Genomic DNA, 19,133 nt, shown 5'->3' on the forward strand with positions numbered 1-19,133 from the left:
AGCCAAGTTTGCACGAGAGATCGCCGAACAGAGTGGCTCTGGCCGTGCGCATGCATGGCGAGCGCTGTACATTGTGTGCGGCGTCTTGGGATGCCTGCACCTTCTTTCAAGACAAGAAGGGGGTGCTAGTCCGCGCTCCCTACCAAACCTTTGATTGATACAACAAAAGAGCTCCACACACCATTGCGCCTTGTGCTTCATCACGTTACGCATGATACCTATCCGCGTCGAATGAATGCGAGAAAACCTCTCGAGTGGACCTCATGTTGCGCTACGAGCTTGGAATTCCCAGACAATATGATCTGGTTGGTACTAGTTCGTCCTCGCACACATACTGCATACATAGAGTGGGCCGCGCAATACCCGATGCATGAGCTAGCCACGACGTCGTGCTGACATTTAAGGCCCGAAAGCTCGGGCGTCTAGGTAAAGGCGGAGGATCGGCGTCTACCTTAGAGTCACACCTCAGAACACCATAGAGACGACGAGGGACTAGTACGTGGGAGGCGTCGGGGTCTTCGACCTCATGATTGGCGCCTTGGCTGCTGGCATGAGAGCGGTTGACACACTTGACGAGGCGCGGCGGTTTCAGCTCTTGGCAAAAACTGGCGTTTCGCGTTTCAGAGCGAAAGTGCAATGCCCAACGCCACCTCTTCTGCTTGGAGTCGTCGTGGATCGAGTGCTATGGTAATGCAGTGACTAGTGTAGAGTTACGGCAATTCTACGATTCTAGAGTTACGGCAATTCTACTGTTTGTGCATCGAAAGATGGGCGCGGGCCAGCGAGGCGTCGTGTACTGACTGACTGACTGACTGACTGGGTCCATGGTGGCAGTTAGATGGACGCTTGGCCGTTTTTAAAGGGCACATATCCGGACAAGAGTCGACCCGATGCATTTGCACTAAACGAGTACAGCAGGGTGGCAACCTGCGGCAGGTATCTGGTGGTCGCGATGCAGGACGGTGGTTGCTGCTGCAAATCCCACCAGCGCAATTGCCATCACAAACCAGAGACGTTGTGCCGCGACAAGAATGCCGAGATGACGCTGAAGGGTTACGGGCTTCATATCCGACGTCGATGATCCAAGCTCCACCTACCAGTTTGCGATTCTTTACTTGGTCAAGGCAGTCCTTGGAGGCGATTCTGGCTCCGTCCTTAGCGGCTCGCTTCTGGTGATTGTGGACCAAGCACACGCTCACCTTGATTGCTCACGAGTCTATCAAAACGCCAGGAGCGGAGCAGCGGCATCGTCAGGCGATCTGGAAAATGAAAATGTGAGGCGGATTTGAGCGCCGCCACCGCTTTGGCGAGATGCTGCACGAGGCATACGCGTGCGCGCAGAGGTATTGGACAGCGTCTTGCGCAGGCAAGCGTCCACGAACACCTCGGTCGGCTTCGTCCATAGCTCCTAGCATGCTCTAACAGATCTACAAGCGCTTCTGGAAAGACTGGACGGTGGCATCGTCGTCATTGAGCGGACGTGGCTGTCTCGTCCACCGTGAAGAGTCTTGGATGCCGAGTTGAGTTGGTGTGATCGCAAACCCATTTGTGTTGTAACAAACGAGCAACTGCTTTCACCTGGACACCATAATAGTCGAGCACGGCAGCACTCGACTGAGGACGGACCTGTCTTAGCACTCATTACCGTCACCTCTAGGAGGTTGCAGACACGAGTCTTCGCGGCGCTTCGCAAACCAGTATTACTGTACTACGTCCTCTTCGTCGCGACTACCCAGTTGGGTACCAAGACCCCCGCGATAGCAGCGATGTTGCACGCGAGTTATAACATCAATTGCCATGACCCGCCTTGCGTCTACAATGGACCGAAGACTGCGGGCAATGGCTAAGCACCGTATAATTGGGGCGCCTTCTTGGGCCATCGAGCTTCAATGTCGAAGTGGTCGTCACCGGTTCAAGAGGCGCAGCTGCCCGAATGGAGCGAGAACCTTTCTGGCCCCTCGGACCGAGGCAACTGCGCCGTAGGCTACAACGAATGCCAGCAGCGTGGGCGGTCGGTGACCAACGCGTCGCAGCGATGTCGAGTGTGCAGTTGCCGCTTCAACCATCTCCCGCCTTGTGATGATGTGGACATGCAATAAATAATGGTGTCATCCTCGCCGATGTGTGTTATACCTGTTTAACGCACGCATTAGGATTGGTGCCCGCCACACTTTGGCGTGCGTCCAGTGTTATAACAGTTGCCGCACTTACGTGGGGTGTATCCGGAAGATTCGGTCGGCGCTGGTCATTCGCCATTTCACCAGCATGACCACGTACGGCTCGACGGGCGGCGACAGCCTCATGAAGCAGGCGCGCAAGGCGCACACGGTGCTCGACGTCGACGCCTCCCGCGCCGTGCACCTCGCCAAGGTCGGCCACGCCAGCGAGGCCCATCTCGACAACGGCGGCCACATCAAGAGCGCAGTCTTTGGCGGCCTCGATGGCATCATCACGACGTTCGCGACCGTGACGTCGGTCGCCGGCTCGGGCCTTCCGCACGCGGTCATCCTGATCCTCGGTCTCGCGCACCTTGTCGCTGACGGCCTCTCGATGGGCATGGGCGACTACCTCAGCACGCAGGCCGAGACGGACCTCATCAACCACGAGCGGTCGCGCGAGCTCTGGGAGATGGAGAACTTCCCCGAAGGCGAGAAGGCCGAGATGATCGAGCTGTACGAAGCCAAGGGCATCTCGTCTGAAGACGCCAAGATTGTCGTCGACACGCTCTCCAAGTACAAGGAGGCGTTCGTCGACATCATGATGGTCGAAGAGCTCAAGCTCATGCCCGTCGACGACGACGAGAACCCGTTCATTGGCGGCCTCATCACGTTTGGCTCGTTCGTGCTCTTTGGCGCGGTCCCGCTCCTCTCGTACTTGATCAACTTGCTGCCTGGCGTGTCGCTCACGGGCGACCAAGCGCTCTGGGGCTCGTGCTTCTTGACGGTCCTCACCTTATTTATGCTTGGCGCCGTCAAGGGCCAGTACGTCGGCCAGAAGTGGTACCTCTCGGGCATGTACATGGCCATCAACGGTACCGTCGCCGCCGGTATGGGCTGGGTCATCGGCTACCTCCTCGCGCTCACCGGCGTCCAGGACGTTGTCCTCGGCTAAACGCGCGTCCTTTAACGGGTCCTTTAACGCGTTTAAATATGATTTTCAGCCACCTTGGTCGTTTGCTACATGTCCCGTAGCGTCTGCGTCGCCAGTGCCGTTGCCATCCATTGCCGCACCCGCGCCGTCCGCAATCTTGTTCCGAAGCCACGGGTTTCGAAAGTAGCCCGCGCGTTAAACTCTGTTTAAATGTGGCATTCGCCACCTCCAAATCGAGCAACGCCTCGCGGATGGCAGCAGCGACACCTTGATCCTCGTCGTATATGACAGCAGTACAGTGTACAGTGTACTCGGTCGGTTGGTACAGTACCGAGACCATTCATTAGAGGTGGCGATACCTTTGACGCAAGCGTCGTTTTCCTCCGTGCCGAAAATAAAACGCCGAATTTAACGGCGTTTGCCCTTGGCTTCAACTTGAACCACGGACTAAAACCATGGTTTTAGTCGTGCTTGAACCTACCGCGCACCGCCGGATACGACGAGCACATCCGGAGGAAGAAGATCGCAATGTCAATTTCCTTTTCGTCCCGCGATGCTCAATAAGAAATCAGTGCCCACGTATGGCGCGACGACGTCCGGCGCTGCGCTCGTCAAGCAAGCGCAGCACGCCCACCAGGCCCTCGACGTCGACGCTTCCCGCGCCGTGCACCTCGCCAAGGCCGGCCACGCCAGCGAGGCCCATCTGGACAACGGCGGCCACATCAAGAGCGCAGTTTACGGCGGCCTTGATGGCATCATCACGACGTTTGCAACTGTGACATCGGTCGCTGGCTCGGGCCTTCCGCACGCTGTGATTCTGATCCTCGGGCTCGCGCACCTTATCGCGGATGGCCTCTCGATGGGCATGGGCGACCTCCTTAGCACACAAGCGGAGATCGATCTTGTCAACCATGAGCGGTCGCGCGAGCTCTGGGAGATGGACAACTTTCCTGAAGGCGAGAAGGCCGAGATGGTTGAGCTCTACGAGCGCAAAGGCATTTCGTCCAAGGACGCCAAGCTCGTTGTCGACACGCTCTCCAAGTACAAGGAGGCGTTTGTCGACATCATGATGGTCGAGGAGCTTCATTTGATGCCAGTCGATGAAGACGACGATCCGCTCATGGGCGGTACGCACCTTTGTCTCTGTGGTCGCTTATCTTGCTGTGAGGTCTTGTGACGTTTGGGTCGTTCGTGCTCTTTGGCTCGGTGCCGCTACTGTCTTACCTCGTCAACTTGATCCCAGGCATCACGCTCACGAGCGAAGCAGCGCTGTGGGGCTCGAGCGCGCTCACGGTCCTGACGCTCTTCCTGCTGGGCGCGGTCAAGGTACACTCCTCGATCCTTCTCCGCGTCTATTGAAATGGTCCTAGGGCCAGTACGTCGGCCAGAAGTGGTACCTCTCGGGCATGTACATGGCCATCAACGGCACCGTCGCCGCCGGCATGGGCTGGGTCATCGGCTACCTCCTCGCGCTCACCGGCGTCCAGTTTCTCACATTTGGCTAAGATCTACGATCTAATCTCGCACTTATGTCAGCACCCTCGTAAAGACAGTTGACCAAGTTGTCGTGGCCATTACACTTATATCATTATTGCGCGCGACTGACGCAAGCGTCCAACGTTGATATCCAGGTTTACATAGCACTACGGTTCTATAGCAGCGGTGTCCAGCCCGTCATCGCGTACAAGAGCACCTTCATGTCGACCTGCATGACCGTCGCGAAGCAAAAGACCACGAGAACGACGAGCGCCACCGTTGTGAGCAGGAGCACGGTCGGCGTGAACGGTCGAAGCGACGCCGTGACGAGGCCCGTCGTCGAGAGGAGCGACGCCGGGTCTTCAAGCAGCGACTGGTGGAGCGACTGCTCCATGTGCACGAGCTTAAAGTGGTGAAGCCAGCCATTGTGGCAGCTCACGCTCAGCACGCGGCCGTCGCAGGTCCAGTTGAGGTCGTCAAACTGCGTCGCGTCGCGATCGAGGTCCTCGACGGCGATTTCCTACCGCCAAAGTTGTCAAAAATCAAGTCCTTCACAGGTGCAGTACCTTCCAGTCGGCCATGCGCACGACTTTGATGCACGTGTCGCCGCACGTCGCGACCATGCCGTTGGTCTCGTTGTAGCAAATGGCATGCAAATGGTCGTCGTGGAACTTGGCGCAGTACTGCTCCTGGCCAATCTCGTTGAGATCTATGCGAAAATGAGCAGCCTTCGATGGCGGATACGGTGGTACGGGTCGAGATGATGACGACGTAGCCCGACGAGAAGCCCGCGATGATGTAGCCGTTCCCAAACCACTTGTAGTTGACAATGTTGCCGTACCGCGCTTGGAACGCGAGCTCGAGCGCGTTGTCTTTCTCCAGCAAGTCGTAGAGCAAGATGGTCTGCCCGCCCATGTTGACGCTCAATATGTGCTTGACGTGGCCGCGGCCGCCAAACTGGATCGAGATCGGCGGCGCCTTGATCTTGACCTGGTCCAGCGTCACGCCGCCCTTGTCGCAGATCGTGATCTGGCGGTCCTCGGACCCGAACGCAAACTCGCGCTGGCTGTTCCAGTCGCCGCACAGGATCTTGCGCTTGTGCTTGCTCGCCGCTGCGCGGAGGCCACTGATCGCATCGTACAAGAAGACGTGGCCACGGCTTGTGCCAATCGCGAGCAGCGGCTCGTCCGGCTCGTGCGCCGACTCGGCCTGGCTCGTCGGCGCGAGCTTGTTCCATTTGAGCAGCGTGATCTCCTTGACGCCGACGTCGACGGTCGCCGTTGTCTGCGTCGCCGCTGCCCAGAGAAGCACGGACGTCGCGTTGGCCTGCGCGATGGCTAGCACGAGGCTCGCGGCCTTGGCATCGCGCGAGGGCTGGCTCCACTCGAGGTGCGTGCACATGGACGGCGACGGCGGCACGACCTGGTCGACGAGTTCGCCCAGCCGGTTGAAGATGTGCACAACGCGCGACGTGCCAGTCGACGCGAGAAAGCTTCCGGACGGGTCCCACGCGTACTTGACGGGCCCGACGCCATGGTGGCGCTGGTCGACGCTGAAGAACACGTGCATGGCAGGGTAAATTCGGCACACGCCTCTTGCGCTGAGGCGATACTCTTTATTTCGGCATCCAATGCCACCACCGAGTTTGGCCCATCAGTATGGGCCATGCAAAGCCTTGGCGCCGACACAACGATCACGTAGCTGTACGATTGATACCGGTAGAGCCAGCACCCATGCCTGCGGTGCTGCGAAAAGCGTGTTGCTTGGAGCATGCCCCTCGTCCACGCAAAGTTGCGTGCTGCTAGTATTGGCCAGCGCCACATTTACCATAAATTGTCCACGTGGCAGCACGTGCATCGCGCAGCACCGAGGTACTGTACACTTTGCACTTCCCGATGAAAGTGATCGCAGCTATTATAGTTTACATAAGCTAGTGTGCGATAGCGCCGCGCACAGGCAAGAAGAGCATTGCCGCGTACAACGCGATGTACTGCAAGGGGCCACCGCGGCAGAACGTCCGAGAATCTTCGAGGCCAGCAGCACGGTCACCACGCACGCCCACTTGCCTGTGCTACTATTGTACACCCACCAACGCAAAGCTCCAACGCAAGCGCTCGACCCAATTCTGGATTTCGTCATAGAAAGGGCACACTTGGCAGCAGTCAGGTGCAAAAGGGAGAGCGGTCTCGAAGGCGAGGCGCGCAGTGTCAGGAAACCTTCGCCGCGCGTCCGTGGGAATCTCTGGCCGTGCGCTGCGTGGGGATCGGTGGTAGCACTTGGATTCAGATGCCGTCACCCGGCCATAGAAAACGAAACGTGGCCTGCGACAGACGCGATAGTGGTTGCCATCTGGTGGGCTACGCTGTCTGCAGGTTCCTGAGACCGGCCACGAGAGGTCTTGCGAGAGCGGTCGCCACGTGGGCGTGCAGCTCCCCACGCCCAGCGAGCTCGTTCACGTCCTTCATTTTGCATCTTGCCTTGCAGTGCCTACTCGCAGCATGGTGGCAGCCACAACGACCAATTTCGAGCTTGAAGAGCGCGTCTCGTACATCCGGTCAGTCAACGCGGATGCGGACAATTTTAAAGAGCTCCGGTCGCCGACCAAGTCCATCGTCGAGCTCGAAGACGGTGCGATCGTCGAAGGCGGTGCGCTCGACCTCTTCTCCCGCGAGGCGTTCGGTCTCTTTGCGCAGTACGGCGCGATCGGCGTCATCTACAGCCTCATCCCGTCGCTCGCGTACCCGATCTTCAACAACTACCTCAACATGGAGGGGTACCAGACCGCGTCCTACGGCGTCCTCGTCACTGTCGGCTGGTCGTTCAAGGTCTTCTGGGGCATGCTCTCGGACTGCTTCCCCATCTTTGGCTACCGCCGCAAGAGCTGGATGCTCATCGGGTGGGCCATCACGGCCGCCTGCCTCGCCGTCATGTCGTTTGCATCGCTCGGCAGCCCGTACTGCGACGCGCGCCGCACCGACAAGTGCGGTCTCCCGATGGCCAACTTGACCCAAGCCGAGATCGACGAGTTCTTTAACCTCGACGCTCCGGGCCGCGGCACGCTCTTCATCATCATGTCGATGCTCGTCTCGTTCGGATACGTCATCGCCGACTGCTCGGCCGACGCGATGGTCGTCGAGTACGCCCAGCGCGAACCCATTGCAATCCGCGGCCGCGTCCAGACGGCGATCTACACAGTGCGCACGCTCACGGGCGTCCTCGCGTCACTCGTGCTCTCGTTCCTGCTCAACGGCAAGGAGTACGGCGGCTCGTTCGACTGGGCCGTCGGGCCCAACGTCCCGTACGTCATTTGCCTCGTGCCCTGCGTCCTCGTCGTGCTCTCGACCATCTTTATTCTCCAAGAGCCCAAGGGTGAGCCGCTCGGCTTCAAAGCGTGGGCCGCGCAGTTCTGGGACCTCCTCCAGAAGCGCATCATGTGGCAAGTCTGCGCCTACCGCTTCCTCGACGCGACGTTCCAAGGTATCTCGGCGACGCCCGGCAACCCGATCGCCAACCACTGGGCCAAGGTCGAGCCGCTCAATAGCTCGCTCTCGGACGTCATTGGTAGCTTGATTTACACCGGGATCCTTGTCGCCGTCGGCAAGTGGGGGCTCCACTGGAACTGGCGCTGGACGATCGCGCTCGGTACTTTTGGCGTCATTGCCGTCGACGGCTTTGTGACGTTCATGACGATCTGGGACGGGTACCGCAACCAGTGGTTCTTCACGGGCGTCGCACTCGCCGACAACGTGCCCGGTGGCATCCGCTTTATCATTTCGACGTACTTTGCGGTCGAGATTGCCGACATTGGCAACGAAGGCGCGACGTACGGCCTCGTGACGACGGTCAACAACCTCGCGTCGCCCGTCTCGGCCTTCCTCTACAAGTACATTGACTCGTACTTTGAGGTGTCGCAAAAGGACATTCTTCGCGACGACAACCACGTGCGCTGGGAGGTCACGTACTGCTACTTTATCTCGTACGGCTGCAAGCTCGGATCGCTCCTCTGGCTCTTCCTCCTCCCGCCCCAAAAGGCCGAGATGCAAGTGCTCAAGAAGCGCGGCGGCAAGAGCAAGGTCGCCGGTGTCGCCCTCATCCTCATCTTTGTCGGCGCGCTCTCGTTTTCGCTCACGAGCAACATCATGTCGATCTACCCGTCGACCAAGTGCTACCGCATCGCTGGCGGCAAGGGCACAATCAACGGCACGTGCCCCACGTAGAACGTCATAGTACATCTTTTGCCTTTTGTTCCAATCGTCTTGTGTTTTTCATTACAAGTTGGTTAACACGGCAGTTTACTCAGCGCGCTCGACGAAGTCGGAGCATTGCATGTTGTTCGGAAGTAAAGGGCCGACCGCAACCGTAGTTGAACGTGGACCGAGGATGAGAGAACCATGGACACCTCGAGGCTCGCAAGCACACGAACAAGACAAAGAGGATGACCATCGCCGCCATGGACTGAAAAAGGCGAAGGCGACGCCGTCGAACGTCGGGTAGTAGTAGCAAGGATCAATAAGAAGTGTATTTCTTATTGATCCCCGTCAAGCGGCAGCCATTTCTCGCATTTTGGTTGAATTGTACATTATCCGGAAAAAGACACAGCGTTATGCGGATTTCAGGCGGGACACGAGGACTTAATACTCCCTGCCTACTTGATACTGTACATATTGTACACTGAAGTGGGCTCCAACCGCCGTTCTGGCGCAACTTTGGCACCCCAAGTGTACTCCACCAGTGCGAATGTGACTTGGTCTCGATCCAAGCAACCACCGAACCTCTCAAAACAGATATATCAGTCGCGGGCGACATTGCACTTCCACCATGGCGAGCAACGCTGATGACACGGTGATCGCCGAGTCGACCGTCAAGTTTGACGAGGAGAAGGACAGTGGCGCGGGCTCCGTTGGCACAAAGCGCGTCTTTGTCAAGCGCCACGACAATGCATCGGTCGAAGCGCTGCAGTTGATGACGTTCGCCGCCGACTCGTCCGCCTTTCCAATCCTCGTTGGCACCCTTTCGTCGCCCCCCGGTATTGTCTGCGAGTACATGGACCTCGGTGATCTCGGCAGCTATCTGCACGCGCTGCAGCACCCGTCGTCGCTTCTCTGGCCGGCTCAAGCCCACATTGCATGGAGCGTGGCGACGGCGGTGTCGTATCTCCATGACTACGGCCTTGCGCACCAACGACTGCGCCCCGAGCACATCCTTCTCAGCGCCAACTTTGACGTCAAGCTCTGTGGTCTCAGTGCCATCGTCGCCGAGGACAATGACGGCGACGAGGACGTACGCGGCCTCGGGCGTGTGCTCGACGCCATGCGGACGCGCGCGGCTGAGTTGGCAGCAACCAACCGATTTTTCAACGTTCCGCCGACACCGACGTGGCTACTGGAGCTGGCAGCTGCATGCGTCGACGGCAGCATGTCCATCGTGGACGTCGTCGACGTTTTAGAACGCAACGGCGCCAACGAGGGCGTCGTGTACGAGAACCAGCACCACCAACGGACCTTGACGATCACCAAGAGCTCTGGCGCATTTTCACCAGCGCCGACGATGACTGCACGTGTCTCGAGCGCCCCGTTCACGCCGCAGTCGTCGTTTCTGGCGCCGTCAGCAGTGCTGGACGACCTCCAGTCGCGCTACCGTGTTGCGACCCTCGACGCTGGGTTGCTCACTTGCGGCATGGACGTCGAAGGCACCGACGGCGATGTCGTGCTTCGGCGTGGAGCCTACGACGGCCAGCCCGTCGCTGTCCACATGGCGCGTCAGCTAGGAGCGATCGGACACGGCGACTTCTTGGATCACGTAGCACGACTTCTAGCGTACGTCTGGGCACCTCGTTGAATACCGCGTTGACATGACGCGTAGGGTGCAGCGCGACAAGTACATGCCGCGCGTGCTCGGTGTCTGCCACGTGCCCCAGACGTCGCTGCTCGGATGCGAGCCGCCGCCGCCGGTGCCATGTCTCGTCGTCGATCGGCGAGGTCTCCGCAGCCTGCGTGACGTCCTCGCCGAGTGCCTGCCGTACGCCGGGCCGTTCTACTGGCGCCTCAAGCTCTGGTGTGCCCACAACATCGTCGCGTGTCTTGAGCATCTCCATAGCCTCCGTGTCTGCCACATGAACTTGACCTCGCACAACGTCTTGCTCGACAGCAAGTTTCGGCCGCGCCTCAGCAACGTCGGCGTTGCGCTCACCACGCGCCTTCGCGAGTGCGCGACGCTCGGCACAGGCGCGTCGCGGTGGCACCCCCCCGAGGTCTTTCTCACGAACGCGCAACCGACGCCAGCCATGGACGTCTTCGCCTTCGGAACCCTTCTGTATGAGCTCGAGACGCACAAGCAGCCGCACGATGCAATCGTGACGGACCTCGCACTCGCGACCGCCATCTCCAGCGGTACGAATGTTCACGTCAGCGCCGACTGCCCGAGCGGTCTCGCCCAGCTCGCAGCCGACTGCATGCGCCACGACCCGACGGAACGCCCGTCGACAGCTTCCATTGTGCGTCGGCTGTACGACCTGCTCCACCCAAGCAGCACGCTCGATATGACTGGTCGTCGTGATGGTTGTTGTTTGAGTGACATGTCAAACTCTACTAGGCCCGGCGTCCCTCATGGCTATCGACCCGGTGTCGCTGCAGTTTGAGACCATTGTCGAGATCGACGACTGCATGGAGACGTTCCGTGGTCGCCTGTCGTCCGAGCACGTCTGGATCAAACGTCCAAAGACAGAGTCCACCGGTAACGACCGCGTCGACACGCGAGCTAGCTTCTTCGACGAAGTGAGTCTTTTGCTCCGGTGCGCACGATGCCCGCTGATGGCTCATTCATTTTCATTCTGGCAGGCTTCAAAGCGTGCAGTCACCACACATTGTCAAGCTCCTCGGCGTGTCCAACATGGCGTCGTTGGCACCGACGATGGTCATCGAGCACCCTCGGCTTGGGAGCCTGCGCGAGTTCATCCTCGGGCACACGCTGTCGGTCGTCGACAAGCTCTACTTGCTTCTCGGCGTCGCTTAGAGCCTCGACGATCTGCACCGGCGCGGCTGGATCCACGGCGACATGTGCTCGGAGAGTGTCTCCTTGGGCGATCACCGCCAGCCCAAGCTCGAGCGACTCGGCGCTGCCCGGCACGTACTAGTATGTGAGTCGAATCGCTCGCTGACCACGTTCAGCTGTACGCCGCCCCCGAAGTTCTATCGGCAAACGCGTACTCCAAGGCCTCCGACGTCTACGCCTTCGGATCGCTCATGTGCGAGGTTGACACAGCCACGTCACCGCTCGAGGCAGACACGACGGGCACATCCATTTCCCCGGTGCTCGACCGTGTGAAGCGAGGCACCTTGACCCCGCGACCGTCCCCCGGGTGCCCTCCGGAGTACCGCCGTCTCGCCAACGCCTGCATGACGTTCAATGAAGCCCGAGAAGATTGTCACTGAACTGCAACGCCAAATTCTGGCACGCACCGAGCGGCCAACGGACGAGCTCTTGTCGCGTGGCTCCTACGGGGCGACCCAGGATGACGATACAGCCGGATGTACGTCGATGGCGAGGATGGTACTCGCCACTCAAGGATGCGTAGTGCCCGTGGCCGACAACGACCACTTGGTTGCGTCCTGCGACATGCTTGGCACCGGCAGCTACGCCGTCGTCGTGCGCTGCACTTTCAAGGAAGAGCCGTGTGCGCTCAAGCAGCTGCTGCCACGTATCGCGCGCGACCGCCGCCACCGCGCCAAGTTTTTGCGTGAAATGCGACTGCTCGCGAGGTAAGCACGCCCACTTTGAGCGCCGACGCCTCGTAGCTTGAACGCGCCGAGTAGCGTCTCGTTCCGGGGCACGCGGCACGCGCCGGAGCCGAGCTTTGTCATGGAGCTCGTGGCGCCGGGCGAGAACCTGCGGCTTTGGTTGCAGCGCCGCCCGCCGCCGTCGTGGCGCGCGCGGTGCCGCATTGCGCTCAGTCTCATCGAGGCCATCGCGTACCTGCACACGCAGCAACATGTGGTGCACCTCGACATCAAGTCCCTCAACATCATGGTGCTTGAGGACGATCGCGTCAAGCTGGTTGACTTTGGCGAGGCGCAAGCGCTTGCAGAGGCCACGCCCGAGACCGTCATGGGCGCCGGCACCATCCAGTGGATGGCACCAGAGCTGCACTTTAGCCGCGGCGACATTGGCGCGTTGACCAAGGCCGACATTTACTCGTTTGGCGTCGTGCTCTCGGAGCTCGACGCGCTTCAACTGCCGTTCAGCGACCGCCCATTTGCGAGCGCTTACGCGATCTGGAACGCCGTGGCTCAAGACGACGCTCGCCCCCACATGAGTGCGTCGAGCCCGACGTGGTTCCGCGCGCTCGCCGAGCGCTGCATGGACAGAGACCCGGGGTGCCGCCCCGACGCAGTGACGATTCGAGCCGCTCTCAGCATGCGGGTCCATACTCTCGACGACAACTCGTCTACGCTTTAGACTTTTCTAAGGACCAGTGGACTCGTGGTCGCTCAGCTGTCGATCGACCTTCCGCCTTTCCCGCGCCACGCTGCGGCTGTTGGCGCTGAAGGTAGACCACCCGTGCTAGCTACTTCAAGTGATGCTGGCACCAAGGACGACTTGGCTTGGGCACGTGAGGGCCAGCTAAAGTTGCGTGCGTTTATCCCAGCGCGGCGCCAACCGCCCTGTTCCACGCACGTTCGCCGCGGTGCGGTTGAACCGCGTATTGTATTTCGCGCTCTGTATCTTGACATGAGTATGTAGCATTAAATATGACGATTAAAAACGCGTTTGCACTTATCGTCGGCAAGCTAGATTGAAACGAGCATGGCCGAGTCGATGGTGTTTGGCGACTTCACGCCCGAGGAGGCCAAGACGCTAGGTACGTCGCTGCATACAGACGTCTCGCCTCCTGCGCTGCGTCCAGCGCCGGCCCGCAAGACGTGGGGCCCGATCCCGACGCCGGTCCACGTGCCGATCCCGCGCAGCAACCCGCCGTCGCAGCCGGCAACGCCAACGAGGGCAGCCTCCAAGCCTGCAACACCAACGAGGGCAAGTTCCAAGCCCGCAACCCCGACAAAAGCGCCGTCCAAGCCAGCGACGCCGGTGCAAGCCCCGCCTGCCGCACCGGCGCCCGCGAAGAAGCCCTTTTCGTGGGCGACGCATAGCCTCCCGACGACGTCCACTGTCACTGCACCAACGAACTCTGCGCCAACGCCGGCGGTATCCACACAGGCAGCGCCCGCACCGGCGGCAGTTGCGCCGGGGAAATCCGCACGCGCGAGAGGCCGCCAGCCCGCTGGAAAGGCCGGTGCTCTAAACGGCCGCGTAGCGCCCAAAGCCGGCCCGTCGCCTGTCCCAACAGTAGACACGAAAGAAGAAGAAGCATCGAGCGAGGACCCAGACGCTGACGCGCCACCGCCGTTGCCACCGAAGAAGCCGTTCTCGTGGTCGACGCACAACCTCGCACCGACGTCGACACCAGAAGCTCCTCCGGCGCCGCGCGCCGAGCGCAAGACGTTCGAAGCTGCCTTTGACGACGCGCTGCGGCAACTCGACTTGCACGCTGGCGCCCACGACCTCCAGAAGCGGTAGCGCGCTCTCCTCGTCTCCCGCATTGCTCACGTTGTACTCCAGTGGCTTTCTCAACCAAGGCAACACGTGCTTTCAAAACGTGACCTTCCAAGCTCTCCTCGCGTGCGCCCCGTTCCTCAAGTACACGCATGACCTCGATATGCAACTCACGACGCACTGTAGCCTGCTCGTGTCGATGGCGGCCGTCGTCGACCTCCCCAACGACGTGTACCCGGCGTGGTCGCACATGCTGGCGCTCGTCCATGCCTTCGAGGAGCCGACGCTCGGCCTCCACGTGCACATGCGCAAGCTGCCCAAGAAGACGGCTTTCACGATGCCGAGCTACTTCCTCAAGGCCTTCCAGATGGCCAACGGCATGCAGCAAGATGCGCTCGAGTTTCTTGAATTCGTGCTTGACCAGCTCCACGTTGAGTACGAGCGCAGCGGCTGCGTCTTCCCGAGAGCGCCCAAGAGCGTCCAAGAAGAGGACGGCTGGGAAGAGATCCAGGCCCACGGCCGCGTCGGCGTTGTGCACCACAACATCGTCGACACCGAGTCGCCGATCACACATCTCTTCAAGGGCACGCTGCGGTCCGAGATCCGCGTATGTATCAAGTAGGTATCGAGGTATCAAGCGACCATTTTCGACGTAGGCGGGCCGCAAGGTGAGCGCGTCGACGGTCGAGCCGTTCCACTGCCTGCACCTCAACATGGGCACGACGCCCGAGACGCTGCTCGAGATGATCGAGAGCTCGATGGCCGACGAGGTACGAGCGTGCTGGCCTATCGAGCTCATGGAGGAGCTAGGTGCTCGAGACGCGCGGGACGAAGCGCACGTTCATCGAGTCGCTCCCGAACGTGCTTACGTGCCACGTCAAGCGCTTCACGTACGACCCGCGCCTCGGTCCGCTCAAGCTCAACACGTTTGTCGAGTACCCGCTCGAGCTCGTGCTGCCGAGCAAGCTCTTCTCGCCGGCGCTGCGCACGGCCGACGCCGTCTACAAGCTCTTTGCCGTCATTGCGCATCACGGCATGGAGGCTGTCGGCGGCCACTACACCATGTCGTGCTGCGATGCCAAGGACCAATGGACGTGCTACGACGACGACACGGTGATTCCGCGGACGACCGAGGCCGCGCTGCAAGAGAACGCGTACCTCCTCTTCTTCCAGCGCATGCGATAAGCCGCGTGGCCCATAGAGATGCTTGATGGTACCATGCGTCGCCACCTCGTGGCGCCCTTCGTTGCGGCCTGGAGGGCGAGGAGGGCAGCAGAGCGGGCGAGGCTCTGGAATTCATCTTGGCACGTGTCCCAGAAGCCGAAGGATCTCGAAATCGGAAGCGACTAAACGTGGCCTTTCGACTAAAAGGGTTTTGCCCATTGTCCCATTGTGGGACAAACGCAAGATCGCAACAAGTTTGGGATTTACTACAATTTACGACGCCTCGTCGCGGAGGAGCGCGAGGCAGGTCGCAGCCACGTTGGACTCGAGCAGGATGCGCTGGATCCAGCCGCGGATCTCGGCGTCGTCGCAGCTAATGCACGCGCAGAGCGCCGGGAAGAGCACGAGCACGTTGCGCGGCGAGAGCGGACTCGCGCCCAGCGTCGAGAGGAGCGTGACGACGCGCTCGCGGTGCTCGGTCGGGCGCTGCTGGTACGCACCGAGGGCGTCGTTGGTGAGCGAGAGGAGCTCAATGCGGCAGGCCTGTCGCAGTGGTCCGTTCGTGTTGGCCACCGACCCGAGCGCGATCAGGTGCTGGACGCACGCACTCGCCACCGACGGCCGGCGCCCGCTCGACGCCGTCAAGAGGTCCATGAAGCGCGCCGTCCCTTCCGCCGACGGCGGCACGCGCCCCACCATGCTCTCAACCAGCGTGTCGAGAACGTTGAGTTCGAGCGTCTCGTCGTCGTGGTCGTCGTCGCGCCGGGGCGCCGGGCCGAGCACCGTCGCGATCGTCGCCAGCAGATGCGGTGCCATCTTGGGCGCGACGGGTAGCGCATGCGTCGTCAGCGCCTGGAGGACGGGCACCGCGGGCCGCCAGAGACCGAGGGCGGCCTTCTCGGCACTCGTCAGCGTCGCCATGGTCGTCGACACGTCCTGCGTCTTGGTGTCGAGACTCGGCTGGATGCTCTTGAGCATCTCGCGCGCCGTGGCCGAGAGCGCACTTGAATCAATGCGCTCGATGAGCTTGGCGAGCGTGGAGAGCAGGTGCTTGATGAGCACGGTGATGTGCAACGTCTGGGCGCGGACGAGGAACCGGAGCACTTGCGCGACGACATCGGGGTGCATGTCGGGTGTAAAGTACCCGCAGTCGTCGTACGCGTTGAGGATCCGAGCGTGCACCGAGTTGGTCGTGCCGCCAGTGACCGTCGCGGGGCTCGAAAACACGTAGGCGTCCATGCACGCCTCAAAGAGCTCGAGGATGACGGCGACCCGGGCCGCCGTCTTGCACTCGTGGTCCCGACACTGGTTGTACAGCTGGACAGTGGCCAAGACGACGGCGGCTGCCACGTCCGCGTCGTGGTCCGTCGCCGATTTGGCCGCCACCGACAAGAGCAAATCAAACGCGTTGTCCCAAATGACAGCGGGCGTCGGCGGCATCGGTTTGCGCGCCGATGCAGTCGACGCGGTGGCGTCGGCGGGCGCGAGAGAGCCGTCGACCATGCGCATGCCAACGCCGGCGCGCAACGGTGTCGCCGACGCATCGACGCCGTCGACCGACACGACTTGGAGGAGCATGTGTAGCGTCTGGACGGCCGCGAGGACGACCTCGGCGGACGCGTGCGCCGCTTCCCGCGCAATGTAGGCGAGGAGCGCCGACCACATGTTGGGAAACCAGTCGCTTAGCGCAATGAGCGCGCCGCCGTGCGTCTGGACGACGCGGGCGAGCCCCGAGAGCACGAGGACCCGCGACTCGTCGTACTGCTTGGCGACGCTGTCGCGCGAGTGGTGCGTCCGCAGACCCGGCGTCGCCACAGCGCCATCGTCGGGCACGGTCGCGGTGCCGAGGGTCAACCCAAGCGGCAAGACCGTGTCTTCGAGGCAGAGCTGCCACTCGGAGAGCTGGAACTGCGTGCCGTGGGTGACCGCCATCCCAAAGAGCGTGTTGATCGCGCAGTTGCGCACCTCGGGGCGCGGGTCGGACGCGATGCGACGGAGCTCGCCTAGTGCTCTCGGCCAGAGCTCGTCGACGTCGGTGGCTTGCTTGGCGATGGCGTCCGAGATGCTCCAGAGCGCGTTGACGGCCGTGAGGCTCACGTTGACGTCCTTGGCACTCGAGGCAAACGCGCCAACACACCCAATGCATTCTCGCCGGTACGTCAATGGCATGCTTCCGAGGAGGTCGTCGACAATGAGCCGGACGCTCTTGAACGCAACGACTTGGCACCGGGCGTCCAGTGCGGCCGACGATTGCAGCGTTGCCAGCACCGTGGGCCAGCCCGTCGTAAGGAGGTGCCCGCACGCCTGTAGAAAGTCGAGGACGCCGGCGAGCGCCCGCTCCTTCATCGTCTCGGACGCCAGCAGCTGCAGCATAAAGCCACACACGTCTTCTTGCGCCATCATCGTGGTACTGCTATTGCTCGAGGCGACGGCTGACTGCATGAGCTGGAAGACCGCGTCGGTCGTAAACGCCTGGAACGACGCGCCGAGCGACGATGTTGGTGCGCAGCTGAGCGCAACGAGCTCGCGGATCACGTACGCCCACGCGGTCGGGTGTTGCTTGGCCAGTTGCACGAAGAGGCGGATGGCAAACGACGGCGTGAATGGCGCGCCGGCCACGGTCGAGAGCCCCAACGTCTGGTCGTACAGGCGCAGATGTGTGCTGTACGGGATCGAGACGACGTCCCAGGCGAGCATCGCTTCGTTCTTGGCCACGTCTGCGAGCGCCGACGCGAGTGCAGCGTCGTCGGTCGCCGTCGTCGGTGCATTGTCGTTGGTGTCGTCGTCACATGTGGTGTCGAGCGTCGACGTCTGGAGCTGGCCAAAGCAGATGCGCTGCAGCGCCCGCAGCACATGCAGCAGCGCGTCGTGGCCGAGGATGCCGTCGTTGGTGCTGTTCTGAAAGTACTCGGTGACCGAGAAGCCGAGCATGACGAGCTGCTGCTCGACGTCTTCGTCCTCGACCTTGAGCGCCTGCGGGCCCGTGCCCATCTTGGTGTGCACGCCCTTGGCCTTTTGTTTGAGGTTGCTCAGCGCGACGAGGATCTCGAAACCTTCGAGGAGCACGCGCCACTCGGGCGTGTTGAGGTCGTTCTCCATCGTGTGCACGGACCGGAAAAGCGTCTTCATGGCCTGCACCTCTTTCCACGTCAAGAGCGGCTCGTCCAAGTGGAACACCAAGTCCTCTTGCAAGTACTCGACCATGCTCGGGTACCCGGCTCCCGAGACGCACTTGACGACCCGCGACGCTGGCACGACCGGAAACGAAAACACAATCAGCGTCTGGAGACACGCCACGCCCACGGGTCGGCTCAAGGCCGTGACGGCCGCCGGCAGGTGGCGACGAAGGCTCGCTTCGGCGGCGGAGAGCCCGTGGAGCGACTTGAGGGCGAGGTTGACGAGCTCTGCGTCGCGGCAAAAACGCAGGAGGCATGTGGACGCATTCAGCACGAACGGCGCCATCGACGTGAGCATGTACTGCCCCGTGAGCGGCACCAGCGACGGCGTCGCGAGCGCCGACACCATTTGCGCGAGGCACACCGCGCTGAGGCGCAAGCAGTGGTAGAACGGCTGCAGCGTCGGCGTCTCGACGTCGTTGAGGTACTCGAGCCCGCTGCGGTAGAAGGTCGTGTCATGCGACGGCTTGTAGTCAGCCGGCGGCGACAGCGTGACGACGGCGGCCACGTGGCGCGCGACTTGCAGTAGTACGTGTTGCGGGTACAGCGCCAGCGCCGGGAGCACTTCGGGCTCGTGGCACGCCTTGGAGACGACTTCCATCGCCAGCAAAACAGGCCACGTGACATAGTTGATGGTCACATGGTGCGCGGGCGCCGGTGGTACCGAGGGGCCCGCGCTGC

At 61.3% G+C, this 19,133-nt stretch overlaps 7 protein-coding genes across 7 annotated transcripts in view; 5 read left to right on the forward strand and 2 right to left on the reverse strand.

Annotated features, from left to right (window-relative positions):
• Nucleotides 1-2,249: 2,249 nt before the first annotated feature.
• On the forward strand, nucleotides 2,250-3,165 carry SPRG_08953 (hypothetical protein). The gene has a single exon (XM_012348295.1). The coding sequence runs from the start codon at nucleotides 2,266-2,268 to the stop codon at nucleotides 3,109-3,111; it is 846 nt and encodes a 281-aa protein (XP_012203685.1). The 5' UTR covers nucleotides 2,250-2,265; the 3' UTR covers nucleotides 3,112-3,165.
• Nucleotides 3,166-3,639: 474 nt separating this feature from the next.
• SPRG_08954 (hypothetical protein) lies at nucleotides 3,640-4,595 on the forward strand (the record flags this gene model as incomplete). Its single annotated transcript, XM_012348296.1, has 3 exons — nucleotides 3,640-4,217; nucleotides 4,259-4,416; nucleotides 4,461-4,595. Exons 1-3 carry the CDS (start codon nucleotides 3,644-3,646, stop codon nucleotides 4,593-4,595), a joined length of 867 nt encoding a protein of 288 aa, XP_012203686.1. The 5' UTR covers nucleotides 3,640-3,643.
• Nucleotides 4,596-4,646: 51 nt separating this feature from the next.
• Nucleotides 4,647-6,171, reverse strand: SPRG_08955 (hypothetical protein). Its single transcript, XM_012348297.1, has 3 exons — nucleotides 5,319-6,171; nucleotides 5,133-5,275; nucleotides 4,647-5,086 (listed from the first exon to the last, which is right to left on the reverse strand). Exons 1-3 carry the CDS (start codon nucleotides 6,133-6,135, stop codon nucleotides 4,742-4,744), a joined length of 1,305 nt encoding a protein of 434 aa, XP_012203687.1. The 5' UTR covers nucleotides 6,136-6,171; the 3' UTR covers nucleotides 4,647-4,741.
• Nucleotides 6,172-7,055: 884 nt separating this feature from the next.
• Nucleotides 7,056-8,783, forward strand: SPRG_08956 (hypothetical protein; the record flags this gene model as incomplete). Its single annotated transcript, XM_012348298.1, has 1 exon — nucleotides 7,056-8,783. Exon 1 carries the CDS (start codon nucleotides 7,065-7,067, stop codon nucleotides 8,781-8,783), a length of 1,719 nt encoding a protein of 572 aa, XP_012203688.1. The 5' UTR covers nucleotides 7,056-7,064.
• Nucleotides 8,784-9,384: 601 nt separating this feature from the next.
• SPRG_08957 (TKL protein kinase) lies at nucleotides 9,385-13,020 on the forward strand (the record flags this gene model as incomplete). The annotated part of the gene is made up of 8 exons (XM_012348299.1): nucleotides 9,385-10,382; nucleotides 10,429-11,111; nucleotides 11,158-11,356; nucleotides 11,403-11,538; nucleotides 11,578-11,691; nucleotides 11,733-11,988; nucleotides 12,140-12,323; nucleotides 12,378-13,020. 8 exons carry the CDS (start codon nucleotides 9,385-9,387, stop codon nucleotides 13,018-13,020), a joined length of 3,213 nt encoding a protein of 1,070 aa, XP_012203689.1.
• Nucleotides 13,021-13,368: 348 nt separating this feature from the next.
• On the forward strand, nucleotides 13,369-15,329 carry SPRG_08958 (hypothetical protein; the record flags this gene model as incomplete). Its single annotated transcript, XM_012348300.1, has 4 exons — nucleotides 13,369-14,132; nucleotides 14,179-14,719; nucleotides 14,769-14,882; nucleotides 14,923-15,329. 4 exons carry the CDS (start codon nucleotides 13,369-13,371, stop codon nucleotides 15,295-15,297), a joined length of 1,794 nt encoding a protein of 597 aa, XP_012203690.1. The 3' UTR covers nucleotides 15,298-15,329.
• Nucleotides 15,330-15,549: 220 nt separating this feature from the next.
• SPRG_20708 (hypothetical protein) overlaps nucleotides 15,550-19,133 on the reverse strand; it is a gene marked incomplete at both ends in the record, with an annotated part of 4,647 nt that continues 1,063 nt past the window's right edge. The window contains one exon of the mRNA XM_012348328.1: nucleotides 15,550-19,129. Coding sequence (XP_012203718.1) covers nucleotides 15,550-19,129 — 3,580 coding nt within the window. The remainder of the gene's footprint in view (nucleotides 19,130-19,133) is intronic.

This window comes from Saprolegnia parasitica (genome assembly GCF_000151545.1).
Source record: "Saprolegnia parasitica CBS 223.65 unplaced genomic scaffold supercont2.42, whole genome shotgun sequence".
Classification (NCBI taxonomy): domain Eukaryota; phylum Oomycota; class Saprolegniomycetes; order Saprolegniales; family Saprolegniaceae; genus Saprolegnia; species Saprolegnia parasitica.

Excerpts from the sequence above, each read along its gene's own strand:
- SPRG_08953 (XM_012348295.1), top strand. The coding sequence starts at position 2,266 with ATGACCACGTACGGCTCGACGGGCGGCGACAGCCTCATGAAGCAGGCG.
- SPRG_08955 (XM_012348297.1), bottom strand. The coding sequence starts at position 6,135 with ATGCACGTGTTCTTCAGCGTCGACCAGCGCCACCATGGCGTCGGGCCC. Across the intron at positions 5,276-5,318 it reads CGTCGTCATCATCTCGACCC|ATCTCAACGAGATTGGCCAG; the intron begins GTACCACCGTAT and ends ATTTTCGCATAG. Across the intron at positions 5,087-5,132 it reads TGCGCATGGCCGACTGGAAG|GAAATCGCCGTCGAGGACCT; the intron begins GTACTGCACCTG and ends CTTTGGCGGTAG.